This window comes from Cyprinodon tularosa, unplaced genomic scaffold, assembly GCF_016077235.1.
Source record: "Cyprinodon tularosa strain WSP-4 unplaced genomic scaffold, ASM1607723v1 ctg98, whole genome shotgun sequence".
NCBI lineage: Eukaryota > Metazoa > Chordata > Actinopteri > Cyprinodontiformes > Cyprinodontidae > Cyprinodon > Cyprinodon tularosa.
In genome coordinates this window covers 2,705,772-2,726,538 of record NW_024039762.1, presented here as the reverse complement: position 1 = coordinate 2,726,538, position 20,767 = coordinate 2,705,772, and the positions used below count along the sequence as shown (strand labels likewise).

Below are 20,767 nucleotides of genomic sequence, written 5' to 3'. Positions count from 1 at the left end.
GACGCATTATCTGCACAATTACAGCTGGAGGAGCAGAGCTTGTCAGAGTTGTGCGCGCAGTACCGGACCATTCCGGATTATTTTCACCCCTGTTGCAGAGCTCAATCCCTGGTCATGCAGAATGTTCAGTGACCAAACAGGACGCAGCAACACAATTATTACTGCTTTGCAGATTACAGCACAATGATACATTTTAAACATGTGACAGACAACCCATTAACATTTTTATTTAGTCTCACAAAAACTCACATCCATGACTCGTCATGATTTTGTCATCAAAGATCTATGTTTAGCTTGTTAGTTTGGGTAATCATTATTAAAAAAAGGAGTGTCCACAAAGTGATTTTGTCATCGTCAGAATAGACAAAAACAACACTGGTTCCCGTTTAGCTCTACTCCTTTTATCTCATACCGCCCGATTGATGCTACTATTTGTAAAGTTTACTCCCACTGGCCAAAAAGTGATGGAGACTATGGTTCAAAGAGGGATAAAGTTGCAACCAAGGACCATCTGATAGTGAAATGAGTCTGACAGACCTTGTTAACCTCACAGTGAGCAAGGCATGTCTGGCTTCAGAATATCTCATGGGAGGTTGTGTAAATTAAATTGGAATGGGGTATGTTTCGCAAAGAGCTGTGGCTTGAAGAGTATTGGTGCCTGTTGTAGAGGCAAACAGAGGACCCTTTGTATGACAGCAGTGGTAACAGAAGCTGTCAGGCTGACGAAGGATGCCTTTAGGGAATGGTTGTCTTTGGGGATTTTTGAAGCAGCTTACAGGAAGGCAGAATGACTGCAATCTGTAGTTGAAAAGACTTTGGTTGTGTTACAGTATGGAGACAGACTTTCCACTGGCCTATGAGAGGCTCTGGAGGACCTCAGAAAGGGAAAAGGATCCTTACAAGTTGTGAATACTTTTTGGGGGGTGGGGGGCTGCTGACTGACCTGAGGACATATTCAGATAGTTTGAGGGACAGTACAGGGACGTTCTGCCCAGTGGATATAGAACCTAAACACTAGAGAATATGGGGTTAAAATGGTTGATACACCTTCAATTTTGCATGAGGAACCAAGAAAACACATTTGGAGTGGCAGACTGAGGTTATGGATCCCATTCAGGGTGGACCCTACAGATAGATGATAGATAGATCCAGGGGAAGCAATGGGATTTTCATTCTGGCTATGAAACACTGGACAAAATAAGTACAGTTAAAAAATGTAGCATTTACCCAGAGTGTGTGGAACTCTGCCACGGCACCCTAGTCACTGACTATGTTTATTGTATTTATGGACAGGATCTCAAGGCGTAGTCATAAAAAGAGCGTGACAGGTGACAGGCTCAGGATCAAATCTTTACTTTTTGCAGATAACATAGTTCTGTTGACTTTTTTAGGCTTGGATCTCCAGTGTGCATTTAGAGGCTTCATTCTCACTGTCAACCCCTCCCAGATGTAAAGCAACACATTTTATAAACATTTTCTCTAAGTTGAGGCTGTGAATCTAAACCAAAATAGGTTTACCGTTTCCTACAAGTTGGGTTTAAGTCTCTTCTTCAGGGAGATAAGTTTAAGTATCTTGGTTTCTTGTTTACGAGTAATGGCAGGACAGACCAGAAGGATAGACCATTACCTTCATTATTGCTTTGTCATTATTGCTTTGTCATTATTGCTTTGGCTGCAATAATGGAGGTAATGGGCTCATCTTATGGTTAAAAAAAGGTTAAAAATAAAAGCTTTTTTAAGTAAAACATTTATAAAGGCTTACTAAATCTCTAGTATCATAGAATACAGAGGTTGTAAATTCTTCAGTTTTTATCAGTACATTTCTAATCAAAATGTTAATCTTTAAAAATATACTAAGCATAATAAGTACTCCCACAAGTCGTGACAGATATGATAGTTCACAGACCGCTGTACTGGAAACATACATGCATAATGGTCTCATTCAGTAGTTAAGCAGGCAGAAAATGATCTCTTATATCTAATGCCTTGTTTATTGTGTGGGCTGGTACACTTAAAATCCATCTATTACCGCCACCATCTGAGTCTGCCTTTGTGGGTCCTCGGCTTTTGTACACTTCAGAAGACCAACTTCCTCCTAAATGAGTAAAATTACAAAAGAATCTCCCCAGGCAAAATGTAATAAAATCCTATTCATCTTGCAACCTAAAACTGTCAAACACTTACCAGGAAACTCTCATCCTAACATAATTACGTATTAAGTATTAGAGTGAACTGCAGCTAGTGTACAGTTCAACATGAACCATTAAATGCAGGCCATGTAATGTGATCTCTAAGGTTTCAAGTAGAGTTGTGACCTAAGATTCAGTTATGCATTGATGGCTACCAGAATGCAATATTTCCCCATTTGATTCTTCCAAAGTGAAAAAAAAAAAGAAAAAAAAACTTGTCTTGGACAAGCTTTCAGCAAATAAGCTTTACAACAAAGAATGGAAACTCTCCCTCTGAGAGGTAGTATTCAGGCTGACTTGTACTGGGTTGAGGATACAGGAAGATACAGGATATGGACTCTAGGTGTATCTAGACTACACTTTGAGAAATTGTCTTACTTTTTCAACACCAAAGGGCCCGTATGCAATATGTGAAATGGAAGAGAGATGCCTCTGTGCAACGTTTTGCCAGTTTATAATTAAAAAGAACAAGCTCAAAGTTCAGTTCACACAGATGGGAATTAACTAGTCCATGTTCATAGTCCACTTTTTCAAAAATAAACTAAGTTCACAAAGCTATAAATGAACTATAAAGAAATGGAAAATACTTGCCTTATGGGGCCTAACACTTTTAAAAGAAAGATAAAATCATCCCTTTGACACACACTTGCTGTTTTATAGCATCAAAACATCACTGTTTAGCACACCAAATTGCATAGTCAGAATGAAGTGAATGAAGTCTAAAAATGATGTTATACAACAAATTATTCAAATCCATCACAACAACATTTGTTATACCAAACACTACAAAAACGACAGCATCATCCATTTAATGGTGGGGTGTTGGCCTGGTGGGTTAGAGCGGGGCGCTTGTGCTCTGAGAAGGTTTCAAGTACCTAGTTCGATCTCCAAAGACCCCACTCTGGGTTCCTGAGCAAGACCCTTAACCCCACACTGCTACCCAAGCGCCACACAATGGCAGCCCACTGCTTCCATTATCAATGTGGAACGATTGCCTGCATTTTCGCTTTGTAATGAGAGGTTGTGAAAAAAATAAAAAAAAGAGTAGTTTGGAAAGTCATTTCCAGGGAAGGCATGCTAAATTTGCAGCCGACCACCAAGTTGGGAGTGAGAGAAAAAGTGCGATTGTAGAACATCTGGATAAATTACAGGAGCAGAAAGATAGATTTGAGAAGCGGATCGTATCTTCAAACTCCATTACTGCTGCTAGTTTGGTTGCAAGCATGGAAAGTGGCCACAGATCGAACAGGTGGCGCTCTTATGCAGAGATGTGAACTTTCTTACATTTTTTTCCCCAAATCCTCAAAATAACAATAACACCAAGAAATGCTTCTGACTGAGGATATTGGATTTCGGGGTTAGAGAGCACTGCTCTGATGTCAGTTCCTGCTCAATTCAACTCAACTCAATCAACTACTCCCAACGGAAACACGTCCACCATAGAAAGATTCCTTTATCATGTTTCTATAATTTCATCAATGCAGCAAACCCTAAACTGCGCTGTGAAGGGCGGTGAAGAAGCGCGCTTTGAATTCCACGTGGTGAGAGCGTTCACTGCTCCTCCCTTTCCTCATGCTACTATGTGACATTTGCTCCAGGATAAACATTTAACCATGACTGCTTATTACATATTTGAGCCCACGTAGTCTATTTTTATAGTGGGCTAATACACTTATAGCTCGATTTTCCATCAGAGGCTTACATAACACTTTTACAGTTTTGCGGCTCCAGACAGACTGGCTTTTTGTTTTTTTGTATATGGTTCTTGGAGCAGTTTTGGTTGCCGACCCCTGGTCTAGTGGTTGAAAAAGTAGTGGACTCAACATTTCCCACAATGCACCTTGAAAAGTACTGATCGTCCATGGTCACTAGATGAGCAGATGTATCCCGCAATGCTTTGCGTGGAGAGCTCTCCTTGCAAAGGGTTATGGGATTTGCTACTCGATAGTGGGTACAAATAACAAAGATGGCGAAGGGCACCATGGTGGAGGAGGAGTTACTTGACCAATGGGGGGCGTAAAGTAGTGATCATCTGTCCAAACAGTAAGTTAACGTAGTTCACTATACAGCACATAGCTCTATATAATGATGGAGGGATTTAGGGGTTAGGGCGGACGTCGGACACAGCCAACGTAATAAGTGCCGTAAAAACCTGACGTTATCCAATGAAAATTGTAGTTTTTAATTGAACAGGAACATGAGCTGTGGGTCTCGCTCATTATTCTGAGTGATAGTCGCTCTCGTGAACGTACATTGCTGCAAAACTGATCCATTCGGTTCACCATTCACTAAAGATATGAACGTATTTAGTGAAGGCTTAATGCAACTGAAGTAAACAAGGATAGTCTAATAGTCTTCTAGAAAGTCACTGATGACTGAGGACCAATCTTGGTACACTGTAAAGGCCAATCTTCAGAATGTTTACCACTGTTTGGTGTTTTCTCCATTTGTGGATTATGGCTCTCAGTGTGGTTCAACCCCAAAGCCTAAGACAAGGATTTATAGCCTTTTTTCTGGATTGAAAGATTTCAAATACTGTTTCTCCGCTGTTTCTGAAAAATTATTTGTTGCTTTCCGAGATCTTTCTTGTTGTCAGACATGTTCTAATTAAGAGACTTACTGATTTTATAAGTATATAAGGGAGATGTTTCAATATCCATTCAAATTTTTAAGACTTCTCAGCTGGTTATATTTCCTAAAATGATGAAAAAAATTACTAGATAAATAAAAACAGTAGTAATCATTGACTTTGCAACAGAGTCTAAAATGAAACCCCATCCCCAGTTTGCTGGGTGTAGCTAGTGAAACTACTTTGATTAAGTCTGCAGTAAGCACATGCCTTTCCATGGCTTTACATTGAGCTTGTATGAAAAAAGTATAATATCTGATTTGAAAAATATGAGGATATAATTGTCTTATAAAGATACATTTATATAGCTTAGGGACGGAAATGGTTAACACTGGAATTATATATATATCTGTTTTGCATAACATGCAAAATAACACTTTAAAACTAAAATCGCAATTGCAAAAGACAAATAGAAGTTAATGTCATGTTTCAGTATGAGACCTCTTTGCTTGCAATCAAAAGAGTTATTTATTTATTTGAAAAATGAATAGATTGTGGTATCTAAGCACTAATGGGGTCCTCTTGTGGCAAGGTTGCAAGGTGCAGTGCTGACATGTATTATTTATGGAATGAGATGTGCAGGGGATTATTACTGACGCACACATAAAAACCCAAATATGTAAGATATATAATGGATCACAGAGTAACGAGAAAGATCAAAAAGTCAATTGAATGAAGGTAATGCAGTAATCGAGTAACAAATGTCCACTTTCATTTTTTCAAAAAGAAGATTAATTCACATATTAGAATAGTGACAGAATATTCTCTTATTATAAAGGCTGGAATGGTTATTGTGTAATATCTATATTTTACACAAGCTTTTAGTAAACCAAGAGTCATGAATATTTTTCTTTTTACTCTATTGGAGTATTTAATAGCAAGAATATTATTTGTAAAAAGGTAACTTACTTAATGAAACGGTGTCTTAGTTTGATTTCTCCTTTTTCTGTTTAAATAGTCATCAAAGCCTAAAGTTACATGATTTTAATTATTTTTGTACCAATGAAAAACATAAAACATGGGTGAAACAAATTCATATTTCCTCGTTAAATAGTGTTTACTCAAACCTATATTCCTCTCCTTATTGCTTCCATTATTTTGTTCTGTTTGTGTTTTGTCTACCTCAACAAGATGGCAAGTAAAAGTCATATTTTATTCATGCTGGTTAGGTCAAGTACATAATTGTAAGTGCTTGAACTAAGAACTCTGTAATAGTACTTTTATGCTTATGCTTATCGTGACGGTAACCATTTAGTCTTCACAGACAAACCTGCTAATAGGCCTCTCTCTTGTGCTTTCTTTATACTCTCTAAAAGAGAAACTTCCCACATCCATTACAGATGTTTGGCTATATCTCATAATAAAATGCTTACATATTAAATTGGATTAAGCATACTGCCCTACTAATTTATTAACTAGATAAATAGCTTACTGCTAGAAACTAAGCTCTAACAGTGAATCCCTTCTTGTTTTATAGAATGCGAGCCTTCGTCTCCAGGGATTAAGTTGCAAAAAGAGGGTTGATTGGTGCAGCGTGTTAGTTAGATAAAATATGTCCTTGTCTGTCATCTTTACTCAAGCAGACTTCGGCTGAGAGACAGGGTTACTATATGAGGTTATATTTTCCAAATGATATTTTAGAAAGACTGCATCCCAGGATAATTGTGGGATAACTCAAATTATACCTAAAGCAATACCCTCTGGCTTCTGAATGAGCCATTAAGGAACAGCTAAGGGCAAAATGCAGTAGCTGTAAATGCTTTATTCAAAGTCACTATTACATTTCTGTTTGTTGGAACTTAATAGAAAGTCTAGAGGAGATCAATTACATCAGACAGACGGTATGCAAGGAAATGTATAACAACTAATGTGCAGGTAGGTAATAAGAAACACACAGTGGCTCAGGAAGAGGTGCTCATTAAATTCCACAGATTTATTTTACTCCCAACAGAGACAGACAGGAATAATGTTTGTTCATCACAACAGTTCATTACATTTACTGATCCTCAAATATGAATATATGTTTAACTATTGGAGACTGTAAAAAAAAATGTACTGGTTCTTGTTAGCAAGCCACTGAGGACTGAATGTTGCTGCTTATTTAATGGGATATGATGGATTTTATGCACCTCTATTTAGGCATTGATTTCATATCACTGTAAGTTTCTGAAGAAATCCTCTGAGATATGGCAGCTTCTACAGGGGACTACATTGTAACTTAACAAAATCTTTGTTTTTATAACATAAAAAAAATGTAAGTATGTGAAGAATCACTTGGTTTTGCTTTCTGTGTTTTTTTCATTCTGATGTCACAGGCTCCAAATTATTTATCTTATCTTTTTAAGTGGCATCTGTTTTGAATAAATCTTTATCAGGTTTTCTCTGTCTGCTCAAGATGGTATTTTTTCAGTTTAGTATAAATAGGAAGTTGAAGTTGAGTTTCGATTCTCAATACAGCTTCATATATTTCTACAGCTGAAATTTTCTTTTTCTTTTTCAGGGTTCAAATGAATTTTCTGACTCAGAACATACTTTATATCACTGTGGCCAGAAATAAAATCACATAGATTTAAGAAGTTTAAGCTAACCAGATAAACCCTATTTTGTTCCTGGTTTTTGCTAACTTTAGAGCTCAAAACGTACATTTCTTCTTCTGATTTTTTACTTGTATTATCCACTATATCTTAATAGACATAACTAGGTGAAATGCGTTTTACTACGAGGAAAATTTTTTATAATATAGTGCTTTTAAGTTTCTGTCTAGTTTGTTTTTGTTTTTTGGACAAACTGAAGTTACATTTGTTCACACAGCTGTCATTCAACTCAGCTCAACCTTTTCACTCTGCGCTAAGTCTGCCAAGAGCTTTTTTTGCAGCGGCACCAAGACTGATATGTTCATGTTATATGAAGAGCATAGTTGAAAAATGCCAGACTCTGCCAATTTGACTTCATTTACTCACACAGAAGTTGTTTGACTAAGAGAAAAGCAACAAACAAAACAATAGTTTCTTGTGAAAGTGCAGACTTTTAATGTCCATTATTATATAATTGTATTCCATAGATAGAAAAAAAATTCTACGTTTTTTAAGTTGCTAAAATCAACAAAAAATTGGTTCCACAACCAGATATGAGTCCTCCACTTCACTGAGAACTGTTTAAGTTGTCTTCCATCACACTGCATTATATATTCACTCTACAAGTAGGACAACATTACTGATACTAATTTCACAAAACCCCTAGGGTACTGTAGTCTTTTAAGCACCATGTTTATATTATAGGCATGAAGTCAGGGGATGTAGTATACATACATATTTGCTTAAAGTAGCGTTCTTTATTATTTACTAATTAAAAAAATAATCTGTGAGTATACTTTAAAATAAAGTGAAGAAAACTTTAATTAATACTTTAATTTTCAACATTAAGATTTTAAACATTAGAATTTATTTGTCCTTATCTTATTTAAAAGAATATAAATATCCTATGCAATAGATTTTAAAATTTCCCTTTGCATAAGACAGATTTTAAGAAAAAATACAGTAAAAAAGGTGGTTATCCAATCTGCGTCACCATAAATAAACATCAGCATCATTACAAATGAGATATAGAACACACTTATGAAAGGGTTTAACCAAATGAGCAATAATGAAATTCTTAAACTTGACAGTATAGTTCTCTACATCACATTCAGTACAGTACACTGAGAAGTTGGGTTATAGATAAGCTGCTCCTAAGAAGCTGCAGAGACTTGCTGACTGAACAACTGATTTACCACCATGCAATGAATTAACTACAAAGTTAAGCTATATATTTGACAACCAGAAGACACCGATAGAGCACAGAAAAGTTGCAGGGAGGAAAGTGCACAATGTTGAAGACTGTTACCACATCACCAAACAGTGACAGATAGAAGGATAGACAACAGATGAAGGAATTGCAGATGTAAAATGTAATACTTTGACTCTTGTCCCTTTTTGTTTCTTCACATGTTTTCAGGTCAGGCATATGTATCTGTATCTACAAAACCATCGAACATGTACATACAGTAGTAATGGCAAACACTTCCCATGCTTCCCCTGGCTGCAGGCTGAAACTTTACTGGCAGCCGGGAAAAGTTTGGACACTTTATATCTGCAAATTTCACATATCTTTTGTCTAAACTTTGGTTTTCACTTTAGCAACTAAGTGCAATAGCGCCTCCTATATTCTATGTCAATGTGGCTGCTCCTGCAGAAGCTCAAAGGCTAACTGTGTAATGTGACGCCACGCTTGCTGGATGTGGCGTGACTCAGTGGTGCGTGCACAGATGGCGAAGCGCAGGACAAAGCGACCAGAGAGCTGGCAGGGTACCAAGTGGAGCTCTCTGCTCTTTGTGATCCTTTTGAGTAAGGTTTGGTTCAGATCGTTAGAGCCCTGGGGGGAAGGAGAGCATGATGTTTACATTTCTAATCTGACTAATCTAATCTAACAGAATAGTTAAAAAAAACAGGGGTTCACAAGAACACAAAAATAAAACAATCTCTTTAGGGCATAACTCTGGTTAGATGTACAAACATAGTTTTCATCTTGAAAAATGGTAGAGATTATTATGACCATTTGGTTTACTTGCAAAAGCATGGTTTTAAGGCATAGTCTTTAATTTCTAATAGATTTGCGGTCTGGATCATTTTTATTATTCTAATGGTAGCCTGCTTAATTCCCTCCTAAAAAATAAGTTTAAAGTGTCTGGGACCATTGTCCTTCTTGAACACTAAAAAGTGTTAATCTTGTTAATGCCTCTAGCAGCATTACAGCCCCACAGTGTGATGCAACCACCCCCGTGCCTTAAAAAATGATGCAGTATTTTAGTCTAAAGCCTCCCTTTGGGAAAACAAACATCCTTTATGTCATTGTGGCAATGATGTAGTCTCTTTAGGCCCAAAGCAAATTCTACCTCTTCGACAATAGATGGATTATAGTTTAATTTCAAGCGATTCTTCTACTTCCGTATGAAAAAACAGGCTAAATATTCCATGGATGATTTGCTTATGAACAGATCTACACAGTGTGGTAAGTTGTTACCTTGAGCCTGAAGCATACGAGTCCCAGAACAACTTCAGCACAGATCTCAAACCTCTTGTCTGCTCTGACCAGACTCTCAAACTCTTTGGCCAAGGCCACTTGCTGCAGACACAAGACACCAAAAAGCTCTTATTAAAAAATGAGATTTTCAGCACAAGAATATCAATGTGAAGCTTAAAATTATTATTTAACTGCAGACAGAGGTTTAAATATTTAAAGGGTCTGAAATAGTGAGTTTATGGCACAACATACAGTATGACTCAGACTAACTCAGAGCAGACTTAAAAAAAAAACAAAAAAAAACACGGTTATAGAGTAGATAATACAATCTCATCTAGTTTGTTTTTAGAAAGGTAATAAAAAATACAAATATTTGTAGTAGTATCCGGCTGAATCAGTTGCTGATTCTACATTTAATAAGAAAACTAAACTAATAAGAAACATCTCAAAATTTGTTTTAATTTCAAAACGTTTTAAACTTAATTATATACATTTTGTATGTTTGTTTGTTTGTTTTTGTGGAAGTCGTTTGAAATCTAATCACTAATATAGGAAAATATTACATTTGAAGTTATGCCGAAAAATTTTCCATTACATAATAAATATATGTTTCTCATTATATGAGATGCAACAGAGCAGAATTTGTCTGATTCTTTTCACTAGATGGCAGTGTTGCGTCAGCCACCTTAAAAATAATTAACTTTGCAGTGTGTAAACCCAATAAATACAGGCTAGATGAAATAATCAATAGCCAATTACATCTGATAAAACAGGCTTGTTACATGATAGTATGCATCTTAATCGAAGGCACGATCTAGGAGGCAAACATAAGATATAGAAATGATTTTATCAGATTCTGCTTTCACCAAATATAATTTTCAGACAGCTGCATGTGATCAATCATGCTTGCTGCATAATGTATCCACTTAAGATCAGAGAGGCCCCTGAGATGCTGAATGAAAGAGAGCATCGGCCCAGTCATGATAATAAAGACTCCACACTGCTACACTTTTCCTGCCACTTTCTATCCTGTAAACTTGACACTCAAAATGAACATGACCAACAATGATTCATCATTTTGTTTCTGCATTTCCAGGAAGCTTGAAATATAAATATAGTACCTTCATTATCTATTACTCTAAAGTTGTTAGATACTTTGCATTTATTTTACAATATGTTTCCGTTTTCAGTATCTCATTGTGTGAAGTTTGCATGTGACACATGCTTTTTGGACCTTATAAAAGAGTCTGTCTATTTGAAACTAGAGATCTTAGCTTCCCAGGATACCACTGGTTATTTTTGTCCAATTTTATTGACTTTCTATGCATTTTTTTTTTATAGAATAGAATAGAATAGAATAGAATAGAATAGAATAGAATAGAATAGAATAGAATAGTCTTTTTTGGTTCCTCAGAGGGAAAATTCATGTGAACCATGAGAAAATTTACAGAAAAAAAGGAAAAAATAAATATCAAATAAAAAGATGAGAGACTGTACAATAAGAGTAAAAATAAGAATGAAAATAACATGATTGTAATAAAAGAAAAGTGCAATGATCAAAAAAATTTTCAAAATTGGAACACAACTCAAAATAAAGATGCCACAGTTATATAGCTGAATTGATTCAAAGAAGCTCTTCTCAGAAGTAGCCACATTATCTAAAATGAAGAGCAAACATAAAACAGGCTCATTTGATCGACAGAGCAGACCAGAGGAAGTAGGAGGAGGAACACAGAAAGCCAGGCATTCAGCCATGAAGCATCAAAAAGAAAAAAAATAGCAGTAAATGGGCCAGAGACGGGAGGAAATATTGTTACAGACAAGCATATATCAGCCAGATGTGATTGACAGGATGGATTACAGTTATGCTGATGATAACAGACTCAGGGAGGCGGGCAAAGAAGGAATTTATTTAAAAAAAAAGAGGAATTGGAGGGGTTAGATGTGGGAAGCAAGGAGGTGGCATTTACCATAAAACAGTTTTAGAGATGGGCAAGAGAGGAATGCCAGAGAAACACCCCAAAAAATGCAAAGTCATGCTGCTAAACTTATAAGTGCATAAACTGGTTTTATCTGAATTATAAGTAATAAAAAAAAACACACATATTTGCAATCTGTATTAAGGGTTTCTGTGTCTTGCAGTTGTTTGTTTCTGATCTCCCATCCCTTTGCTTGCATAGCCTGCAACCCCTACTAACATAATGATAATTATCAATAGGGTATCAAAGATGAAGGGACAGTTATTTGTGCTGTCACACAAAAAGTGAAATCTATTTTAAATTAATAACAATAATTTAAATGCATGTACCTTTTTAAATAGTATTAAACAGCATTCATACAAAGTGTTGTTATTGATATGCCAACAAAGCAGTGCATACTATAGAAGAAAAGAAAGAATGTGCAGAATTTTCAAACATTATTTCATGCAAAAGTGCTGCGTGCATGTATAGTCAGCTCCCTTTGCTTTGCGGCTCTAAACAACATCCTAAGTAATGATTGCCACCAGAAAATATATAACTTAGAAAGTATAGTACACCTGTGGGTAATTAAACGTATATAAATCTGTCATGTAGGCCTATGGTAACCATGGAACAGCTGCAGATACCTGCAACTTTATGGAAGAGTAACATGTAGAAGAAAACAAGCCATATAAAGTCCCATTTGTGGCTTGTTAGAGGGCAAGTAAGTGGACATTTAACCCTTTGAAAATATGTCCAAAACCTTTGTATTACGTACTAAGACAGCCCCTATATTCTGCCTGTGCCAGTTATTACACATTCAATGTGGACTGAGGAAGCTCTTGTTTCCATTACAACTGGTACCTAATGGAGTATGATATCATTCCCTTTATAAATGTTGGCACAAATGTATGATATACCTATATTCCTATTTATTTTTAAAATAAATAGAAAGATGCATGCAATGGAGTTGCATTTCTTCAGGAGGGATAGGGAAGCTGGTAAGAATTTATTGTTGTTTGAAATAAAAAGTGAACAGAGACTAAACATATCTTTCACTTCAATGCAAACAACCTTTGGTTGGTATATCACAAAAGACAGGTAGATGGCAAGGCAAAGCAGACGCACAATATATCAGACAAATCCACTCCACCAGGCTACAGGTGCTAATGCTCAATACTCAGTCTGTTACCTACCTTCCGTATATGAGCTTGCAGGCCTTTTAGTCCGTACATACGAAACACAAACCACAACTTCAAAGAGCGAAATCTCCTTCCTAGAGGAATCTGCCAATGCTGGGGGATGAAGATATAAAAGCAGACAGTGCTATAACATTTGCATTATTATAGATATTATGGTCTTTTATAAAAAAAAAAATTCTCCTACCCTGTAATCTGTGACCAGCCCTGTTAAAAAAAAAAAAAAAAAAAAAAAAACATAACACTAATGATGAAAAGCTGAAGCAATAATAAAAGTTTGCATTCAAATATCAGGTGAATAACAATCTAGCCCATTTGGGTTGATGTCTTTATTTGCACCAGACAGTAATTTCTGCTGAAACTCCAACAGAGGTTTAGAGTTCATTATAACTGTTTTTCAGAGTCCAGGTGTTATTCCTTGCCCATGTGCCCACCTCCTCTGTCTTACTGATCACAGCACTGTCACTCCTCGCTGCCAGGTAGCTGATCTCTGCAGAATGGAGGCCCTGGGTTAGCTTCAGCTAATAAGCACTAATCAGATTGAAGAGTCCAGCTTTTCACAAGATGCCTTGGTGTGGTGGGTGCTGGCTGTATCTGCCTCTCACACAAATTATAGTGCAAATCTGAGCCCATCTGGAAACTAAGACAATGCAAAGCCTCCCCACAGAGCAAGAAACAGATTTATATCCACAGAGACAAAGCATAATATTGTCAAATCTGCCCATAGTGTTAATGATTTTAAAAGACGTGCAGTAAAAGTTATGGATTTAACAAGGATTTATGTGTTCTATTCCCATCTAAAAGGGGAGAATACATATGTGCATTTTCTAAATTCTCCTCAGGTGTGAGTGTGTGCGTGAATGGTTGGTTTTCCTGTTTGTCTCTGTGTTGCCCTGCGATGGACTTATGACCTGTCCAGAGTATACCCCGCCTCTTGCCTGTTGACAGCTGGAGATAGGCACCAGCAACCCTTGCGACCCCAGTAAGGAGAAGCGTACGGAAAATGGATGGATGGATGTTATACCACACAAGGAGATGAGCAGAGCTTCTTTCTAATCAATCCCTGATTTAAAGGTATGGTGGAGGATCTTTGTGAATCTTTGAAAAGACCCGCCCTTTCCACTTAAAAAAAAAAGATGCACATGCACAACACTGTACCTGCTCCCGAGAGGAAACGTCTATTGAATGTGTGTGAGAGCATGTACAAGCCCATTTCTCCTCCTGCACGCTCTATTTAAAAGCTGCTGTTTGTATCACAATCGAAGATTTGCAATTTTTCACTATGTCAGACTCACCAAAGGTAAGTGAAAATGTGGCCAAGCACGTAAGACGGCCTTACGTAAACATATCACCAGAATGATTGACAATTAGGAGGACCACTTATTTTGATGATCCATGAAAAAGAACATCCTCCACTAAAACTTTAAGCATCTTCACAACTTGATCCCTGACCTGTCTGCTGCGTTTAATGACACAGTTTGTTCATTCTAGCAAATCATTGATGCCTTTGCATAACACCTTTATTTGGGTTAAAGTACATAGTTCAACTTCACTTATTATTTTGCTGAGTCTTAGAAAGTGTTTAGTGGATTAAAGAAAAAAGGGCAAAATATAAATGGATGCTACATTTTACGGATTCTATTACTCATAAAAACTGAACATTATATAACATTTCCCCACTACCAAATTAGACTAGACTATTTTAGCCCCTGTCACACCTTGACGATTTAGACAGCGTATGCCTGACGTATAAAAAATCTGGCAAAAGCCATAAGTTACAGGTAAGTTATCTGATCATTGACATACGTTAAGTCTCACTTATCCAAAACCTATAATACTTTTTGCATAACCTATCAAGAACTTAGCTCCAACACATATCAATGTATTTTAAGTGTCATAGATGACCGATTAACACGTTTCTAACTTACAGGTACTGTATAATGGCGTATTTGCAGCGTTGTGGTGTAATCGGGGGTCACAGGAGAAAACCGTCAGTGCTCCTCCAGACTTAAGCCCCATTTGCACTAACCTTTTGAAAACCGATCTGTGCCCAGTTCAGACCGAGCTTAGATCAGTTAACCATGGCGAGCTCGGTTCCTTACAACCATTTACACACCACACTAGTGACGATCTACGGTACTACTGTTCTGTAGAGGTAAACAAGCAAAAACATGGCGTAGCATGTAACATTCAGGAAGTTTGGTTATAATTGTGATATTTCATTGTTTGCGGAGAGTCAGGCGAATAAGGCAGCCTTTAGTGAATTGACAAACGATAGTCTAATCAGAGCTTACAGATGCAGGAAAGGTCTGCTCATGCACTCTTTGTTATCTGAGAACTGAGCCAGAACTGAGCCGTTGCTGAGCCCTACTGATGAACTAATATAATGTTAAGCGCAGTTTGGTAGTGTCTGGCTCGGTCCGGTTCAGTTTTACATGCCATTTACACTCAACAGTTATCATATCTCGGCAAAATTACAATAGTGTATTGTAATTGAGGCTTTCATCTCTATCATAGGGTGAGTGAGAAGGTGAGTGTGATGCATCCTCCCTGCGTTCACACACACGGCCACAACCAACAAACTTCCTAGCAGACATGACGCTGAATCTGCTACGACTGCAAACCTTCTTTCTTTTTTTTCTTTTTAGCTATTTATTTTTTTTTTTTTTTGGTGGGGCGCATTGCTGCTCCCCTCAGGAGACTGCCTTGTGATATTTCAGAGACATTACACTGCTGTACGTTATGCATAGGTTAGAGTGTCGTTAGACATAAGTTGTGGACTCATTATGAATACTCTATGTATATGCCCAAAACTGAAAAACTACATAGAAAGCTCAGAATATGCCAGCGTTTTAGAAGATTCTGGGACGTCAGGCATACGCATGCTAAATCGTCAATGTGTGACAGCACTAGCACTAGATTACCCAAAAATACACAACGTTTGTGGATTGTGAATAACAAAATGCTAAATATTCAAATTGCACTGCAAAGCACTGCAAAGCCAAATATTGCATAATGATTCTTCAGAAATCATTAAAATGCTGATGTATTATCATTTCATCCTTAAGAAAATTTGCCTAAAGGAGAAATGAAATGGTCTTAATTTGTGTTATGATGATGAAAGATTATTTTCACTCTACCTGATTCCTGGTTTTCATGTTTCAGGTAGAGCGGTTCCATTTTAAAAGCTCCAATGATGTCCGTTCTCTCCTTCACCCTGTCAATAATCAAAGAAAACATCTTTTTCAGGAAATCCACACATTTGTTTTTAATTCTTATAAACACTGCATGAAAAGTGGGATTTTCGTCAATATGCGGCACTGTAGATTGTCGTGGAACTTCAGGTTAGCGGCAGTTTACGACAATTTGCAGGCTTCGCCGAAAACTCCCGTAAATTGTCAGAAATTGACGTGGACTCTCTTAGGCAGTGTTCCCCCCATGCCTCCCCCCCATGGAATTCTAGGGGAGGCTTTAACATGTAAATGAACATGCTGTGAGCTATACAAATGCAAATCAGGGTTGCAGGGGGGGTTTTACTAGGTAAGAATACAAAGAGATCAGGCTCAGTATAGCCTCTTACATTTTAGCTTGAATTGATTTATTTAATTAAAGTATAGAGACCAAAACAGATCTTTTAAGATAAAAAATAAAATGTTGTCTGTCAATATACTCAATTCACAATTACTTAAGTGGAAAAGTTTCAAGAAATGAGTCTGAGATGATTCACTTTATAACATGGCGCATTATCCTGTTGGAAGTAGCCATCAGAAGATTGGTACACTGTGGTCATAAGGTCCGGCCAGGTCAAGATCCGCAATTGCAATCGCACCAAACAGGAAAAAGAACATCGACAAATTCCGGTTCGTCAAATTAAAATATAGCAGCAACAGATCGGTGACTAGAAATTATAGCACAATTCTTATATATATATATATATATATATATATATATATATATATATATATATATATATATATATATATATATATATAAAAAAAAAAAACTAACACCGTTTATTTAAATGATTGGATCCAAACTATTGGTTATTCACCAACGAGGAAGCAGATTTCTCATCTCCATCAAAATATTTATTTTATACCGAGGGACTTAAACTTTAATCAAATCCATTCAAAAGAAACGTCTTATTACAGGAATGAAAAGAGATGCTGAGTTTGGAAGTAGTGAACAAGTTCATTAAAAAAAAAGCAGTTTTGAATTATCCTTATCCCCGTTACAAAAATCTACAAAAATATAAATATATATTTGGGCAGAAACTGAACATATGCTGGATGATGGTGGGATTTTTTTAATATGTCATATTAAATTAAGCGCTCACAGGGTTCATACAGGAATGAGTGACTCTAATTTAATGCTATTTTAATGCTATTTGAAATGATTTTAATGCCATCAACAAGAACCATGTACACAAGTTATTAGTGTACATGAAATATGAAGGAGCTGTAAGCAGAGTTCCATGACTCCTGTATGTATGTAAACACACACACACACATATATATACGTATATATATATCCTCTAGCTTTTTCTCCGCCTGGAGCGATATAATATATCTGACGAAATTGTTTTTATAAGCATTTTTTATTAAAGAATTATAAATACTTCGATAAACATATTTAAATAATTTTAGTGCCAATTAAGGCCTTGATTTAAAAAAAAAAAAAAAGAATGATTTTTTAATTATTTTTATTGATCCGCGGACACCCTGGTTCATCTCGCGCATGCTCTGTACGATCTCCAAGAAACTCAGAGCGGCGCGGCTGGATCCACAGTGGAGGATGGATGCTTTGCTTTGTGCAGGCGGTCAGGAGCGGAGAATGTGGGATTTCAGGGTCAAACTCCTCTTGGACGCGATGGCGACTCTGCATCGAACAAGACGAACTCAAAGAAGAGATGCTAGCGGTAAATATATGTTCGATTACTGCCTGCTAGGCTAAAAGCAGCCTAGCCCAAGCTATGGCTAATAGCAGCCTAGCTATTAGCCTATCTAGCCTAGCCTTGCAAGAACAAGCTTTATTAAAGTGCATTTTTTGTGATTTACAGGAAGCAGTACGCCGTCTTCACAACTCGGAGACTAATTGCAGGCGCTATGAACCGGAGCAAGGGTAAGATTTAAAGAATATGCTTTCATTCTGCGGTAAAAGGTAATGGATACGGATAGATACCGATCATAGCTTTACATTTTGTTTTCACAGACCTCCTATTTGCTCGGAGCCATAATCAGCAAGTCCAGATTTGCACGATGTTGATAAAGACGACATTGTGTGTAAGTGACTTGTTTTAATGTTTTCTCCTTCCTTGTTACTGTAACTTGCGTTTGATTTTTTATTTATACCACTCTCATTTAATTGTTTTCCAGCTGCCTGTAAGACGTATTTTCAGATGCAGGAGCTTCAGATATACGCAGCCAGCCAACACGCTGCGTGCGGAGGCTATCTGCTCGGAGTCGGGCCAGAAGAAAGAGGTGTTAAAGAAAAATGATTATTTTAGTCTTTAATACAGTTAATCTTATGGCATGTGTAAACAGTCTCACTTGAACATATTTCTTAATTTTGAACAAGGTTGTGTTAATGATTTAAAACTAGGCTATTGAGGGGTAAGTATTTAGAGCACCAGGCCATAAAATTAGTATCTCCTGAAGGCGAACATCATTTAAGCCTGCAGGAGAGATTTCTGCTTGGTTTACAGAAGGTCAAAAGTCTTCCAGAATAAACAACCAGGGATGGTGTGAAACTGAATCAGGAAAAAGGCCCCCGCATTCCACATCAATTCTGTGGAAGCTTATCTTGTGTTTTATGACTTTAAGAATTCTAGATGCCAGGACAAGTTTTCCGCCTTTTCTTGTTAAAACAGCCTTATTTGAATAAATTAAATACAAGAGGATAAAGCTTTCTACATAGAAGTAAAAAATCAGATTTGCTCTTGCAAACTCTCCAAAGATGTCTTGTACGTCTTTGCTTTCTCCTATGTCAGGTAATTGAATGTATGTCTCCGTTGTTCTGCAGTTTCTGGTGTAAGTTTGTGCATTGTCTTATTTTTAGGTTTATGCATTGTCTTATATTGGATTAAACTCTGTAATTCTGTGACGTCAACACGCAATGTTGGTTTTTATTAGCACACGTAGCCCGCCGAGTGGACCTGGGAAAGGAAGAATGAAAAGCCAACCTTTTTCCAAAGTTAACTATGTTAGAATATTTTCTTCCTTAACAGAGGGAAAGACTTTATTTGGTGACTATTTTTCAGGTGCATTAATAGATGTGTTGTGTCCATACACAGTGCGCTGATTCATTGTTTTTTTTTTTTCAGCTGCTGAAAGCGAGGCAGAGTGTGCTAGCAGATGAGGAAGTGGAACTCTGGAAGTCCGCCTTCCTCGGCGGTGTCTCTGGATGGATTGTACGGTCGCCGCCATTTCGTAGGCCGGATCTCACTGAACTCTGTGTTAAGCTGCAGTCCCGGTTAGAAGCGATGCCTTAGTACAGGGCCACGCACAGTAGGCGTCTGCACATCGGACCTGCCTCGGAGGGAATGCTGCCAGTTACCTCCAACCCCGAGGAAGCAAACGGACCGTTCACGGACTTTTAATTTTTAGAAACGCATGTGTTTGGATACGCGTTGTATATAGTTGTGTGTGTTTTAATAAAGCTCTTTCTTTGCATAAACAGCTTCCTGGCAAATGTTCATTTCCTGTATAAATTCATTCATGTCCTTGATGGTAGCATAATAATTGTGTAGTAGTGTAGGATAACATAAATACACACCATATGAATGAATAAATATATGAATGAATAAATAAATATATATATATATATATATATATATTTATATATATATATATATATATATATATATATATATATATATATATATGAATAAATATATATATGTAAATTTATATGTAAATATATATATATGCCAACCAATCACGAGCGACTTTACTTGTTTAAAAAGAAGTGGTTCCGTCCAATACTCAGTGAGAAAATTAAAGCCTGGCGTGGCCACGTGTGGTTTTGCTGCCAATCACGAGCGATTTCATTTGTTTGAGAATAGTGGTTTCAGCCAATACTGAGAAGGTTATTCAAGCCAGACCTGGCCAGCCGCCCGGGTTTGCTGCATTCATATGCTAATTAGGGCCATTAGTACAGCTGATCGCTCTCCACATACGTCATGGTACGTTTCCGACAATTTGTGGCACGACAAACGCGGACAAGCACGGGTTGCAAATTGTCGGAAACTGACGAAAATCAGGCAGATCTGCGGGAGTTTACGGGGGTTTACGGGGACGAAAATCTCACTTTTCATGCAGTGAAAGTTAAATTCTCAAACTCTTAACTGTTGAATATAAACTGTGATTATGTGTAGCATCTGTCTTGGACTGAACATCTGTCATTAACCTCTGTATGTTAATTTTGGGATAAATCAAGTGAGCTCCATGCAAGTGCTTTTGGAGCAAATAGTTTTACAACAAATGATACAGCTTAGGCTATTTCTACTACCAAATGCCATATTAGTCAGTGAAAGGACTCTGTTATATTTCTTAACTTTTCTTTATTCAGAAGTTTACATAACTTTTCATCCCTGAAGATTTTGTATATTTAAAATCCTTTATTAGACCCTGTTTTACGGTCTCAAATATCAACTTAAGTACTCTAAACTAGATATCCTGCAAATCCTAAAATGGGGACTTTGTTATTCCAATATTTTCTAATTGGATATGTACG

The 20,767-nt window shown here is 37.0% G+C and overlaps 1 protein-coding gene across 1 annotated transcript in view; it reads right to left on the bottom strand.

The window, feature by feature from the left end:
- Window positions 1–8,625: 8,625 nt before the first annotated feature.
- ddc (dopa decarboxylase) overlaps window positions 8,626–20,767 on the bottom strand; it is a 32,690-nt gene continuing 20,548 nt past the window's right edge. Inside the window, exons 10-14 of the mRNA XM_038275926.1 lie at window positions 16,174–16,250; window positions 13,221–13,240; window positions 13,031–13,129; window positions 9,877–9,978; window positions 8,626–9,228 (exon numbers count right to left, since the gene is read on the bottom strand). Of these exons, the coding sequence (XP_038131854.1) occupies window positions 9,028–9,228; window positions 9,877–9,978; window positions 13,031–13,129; window positions 13,221–13,240; window positions 16,174–16,250 (499 nt within the window). The 3' untranslated portion in view covers window positions 8,626–9,027. The remainder of the gene's footprint in view (window positions 9,229–9,876; window positions 9,979–13,030; window positions 13,130–13,220; window positions 13,241–16,173; window positions 16,251–20,767) is intronic.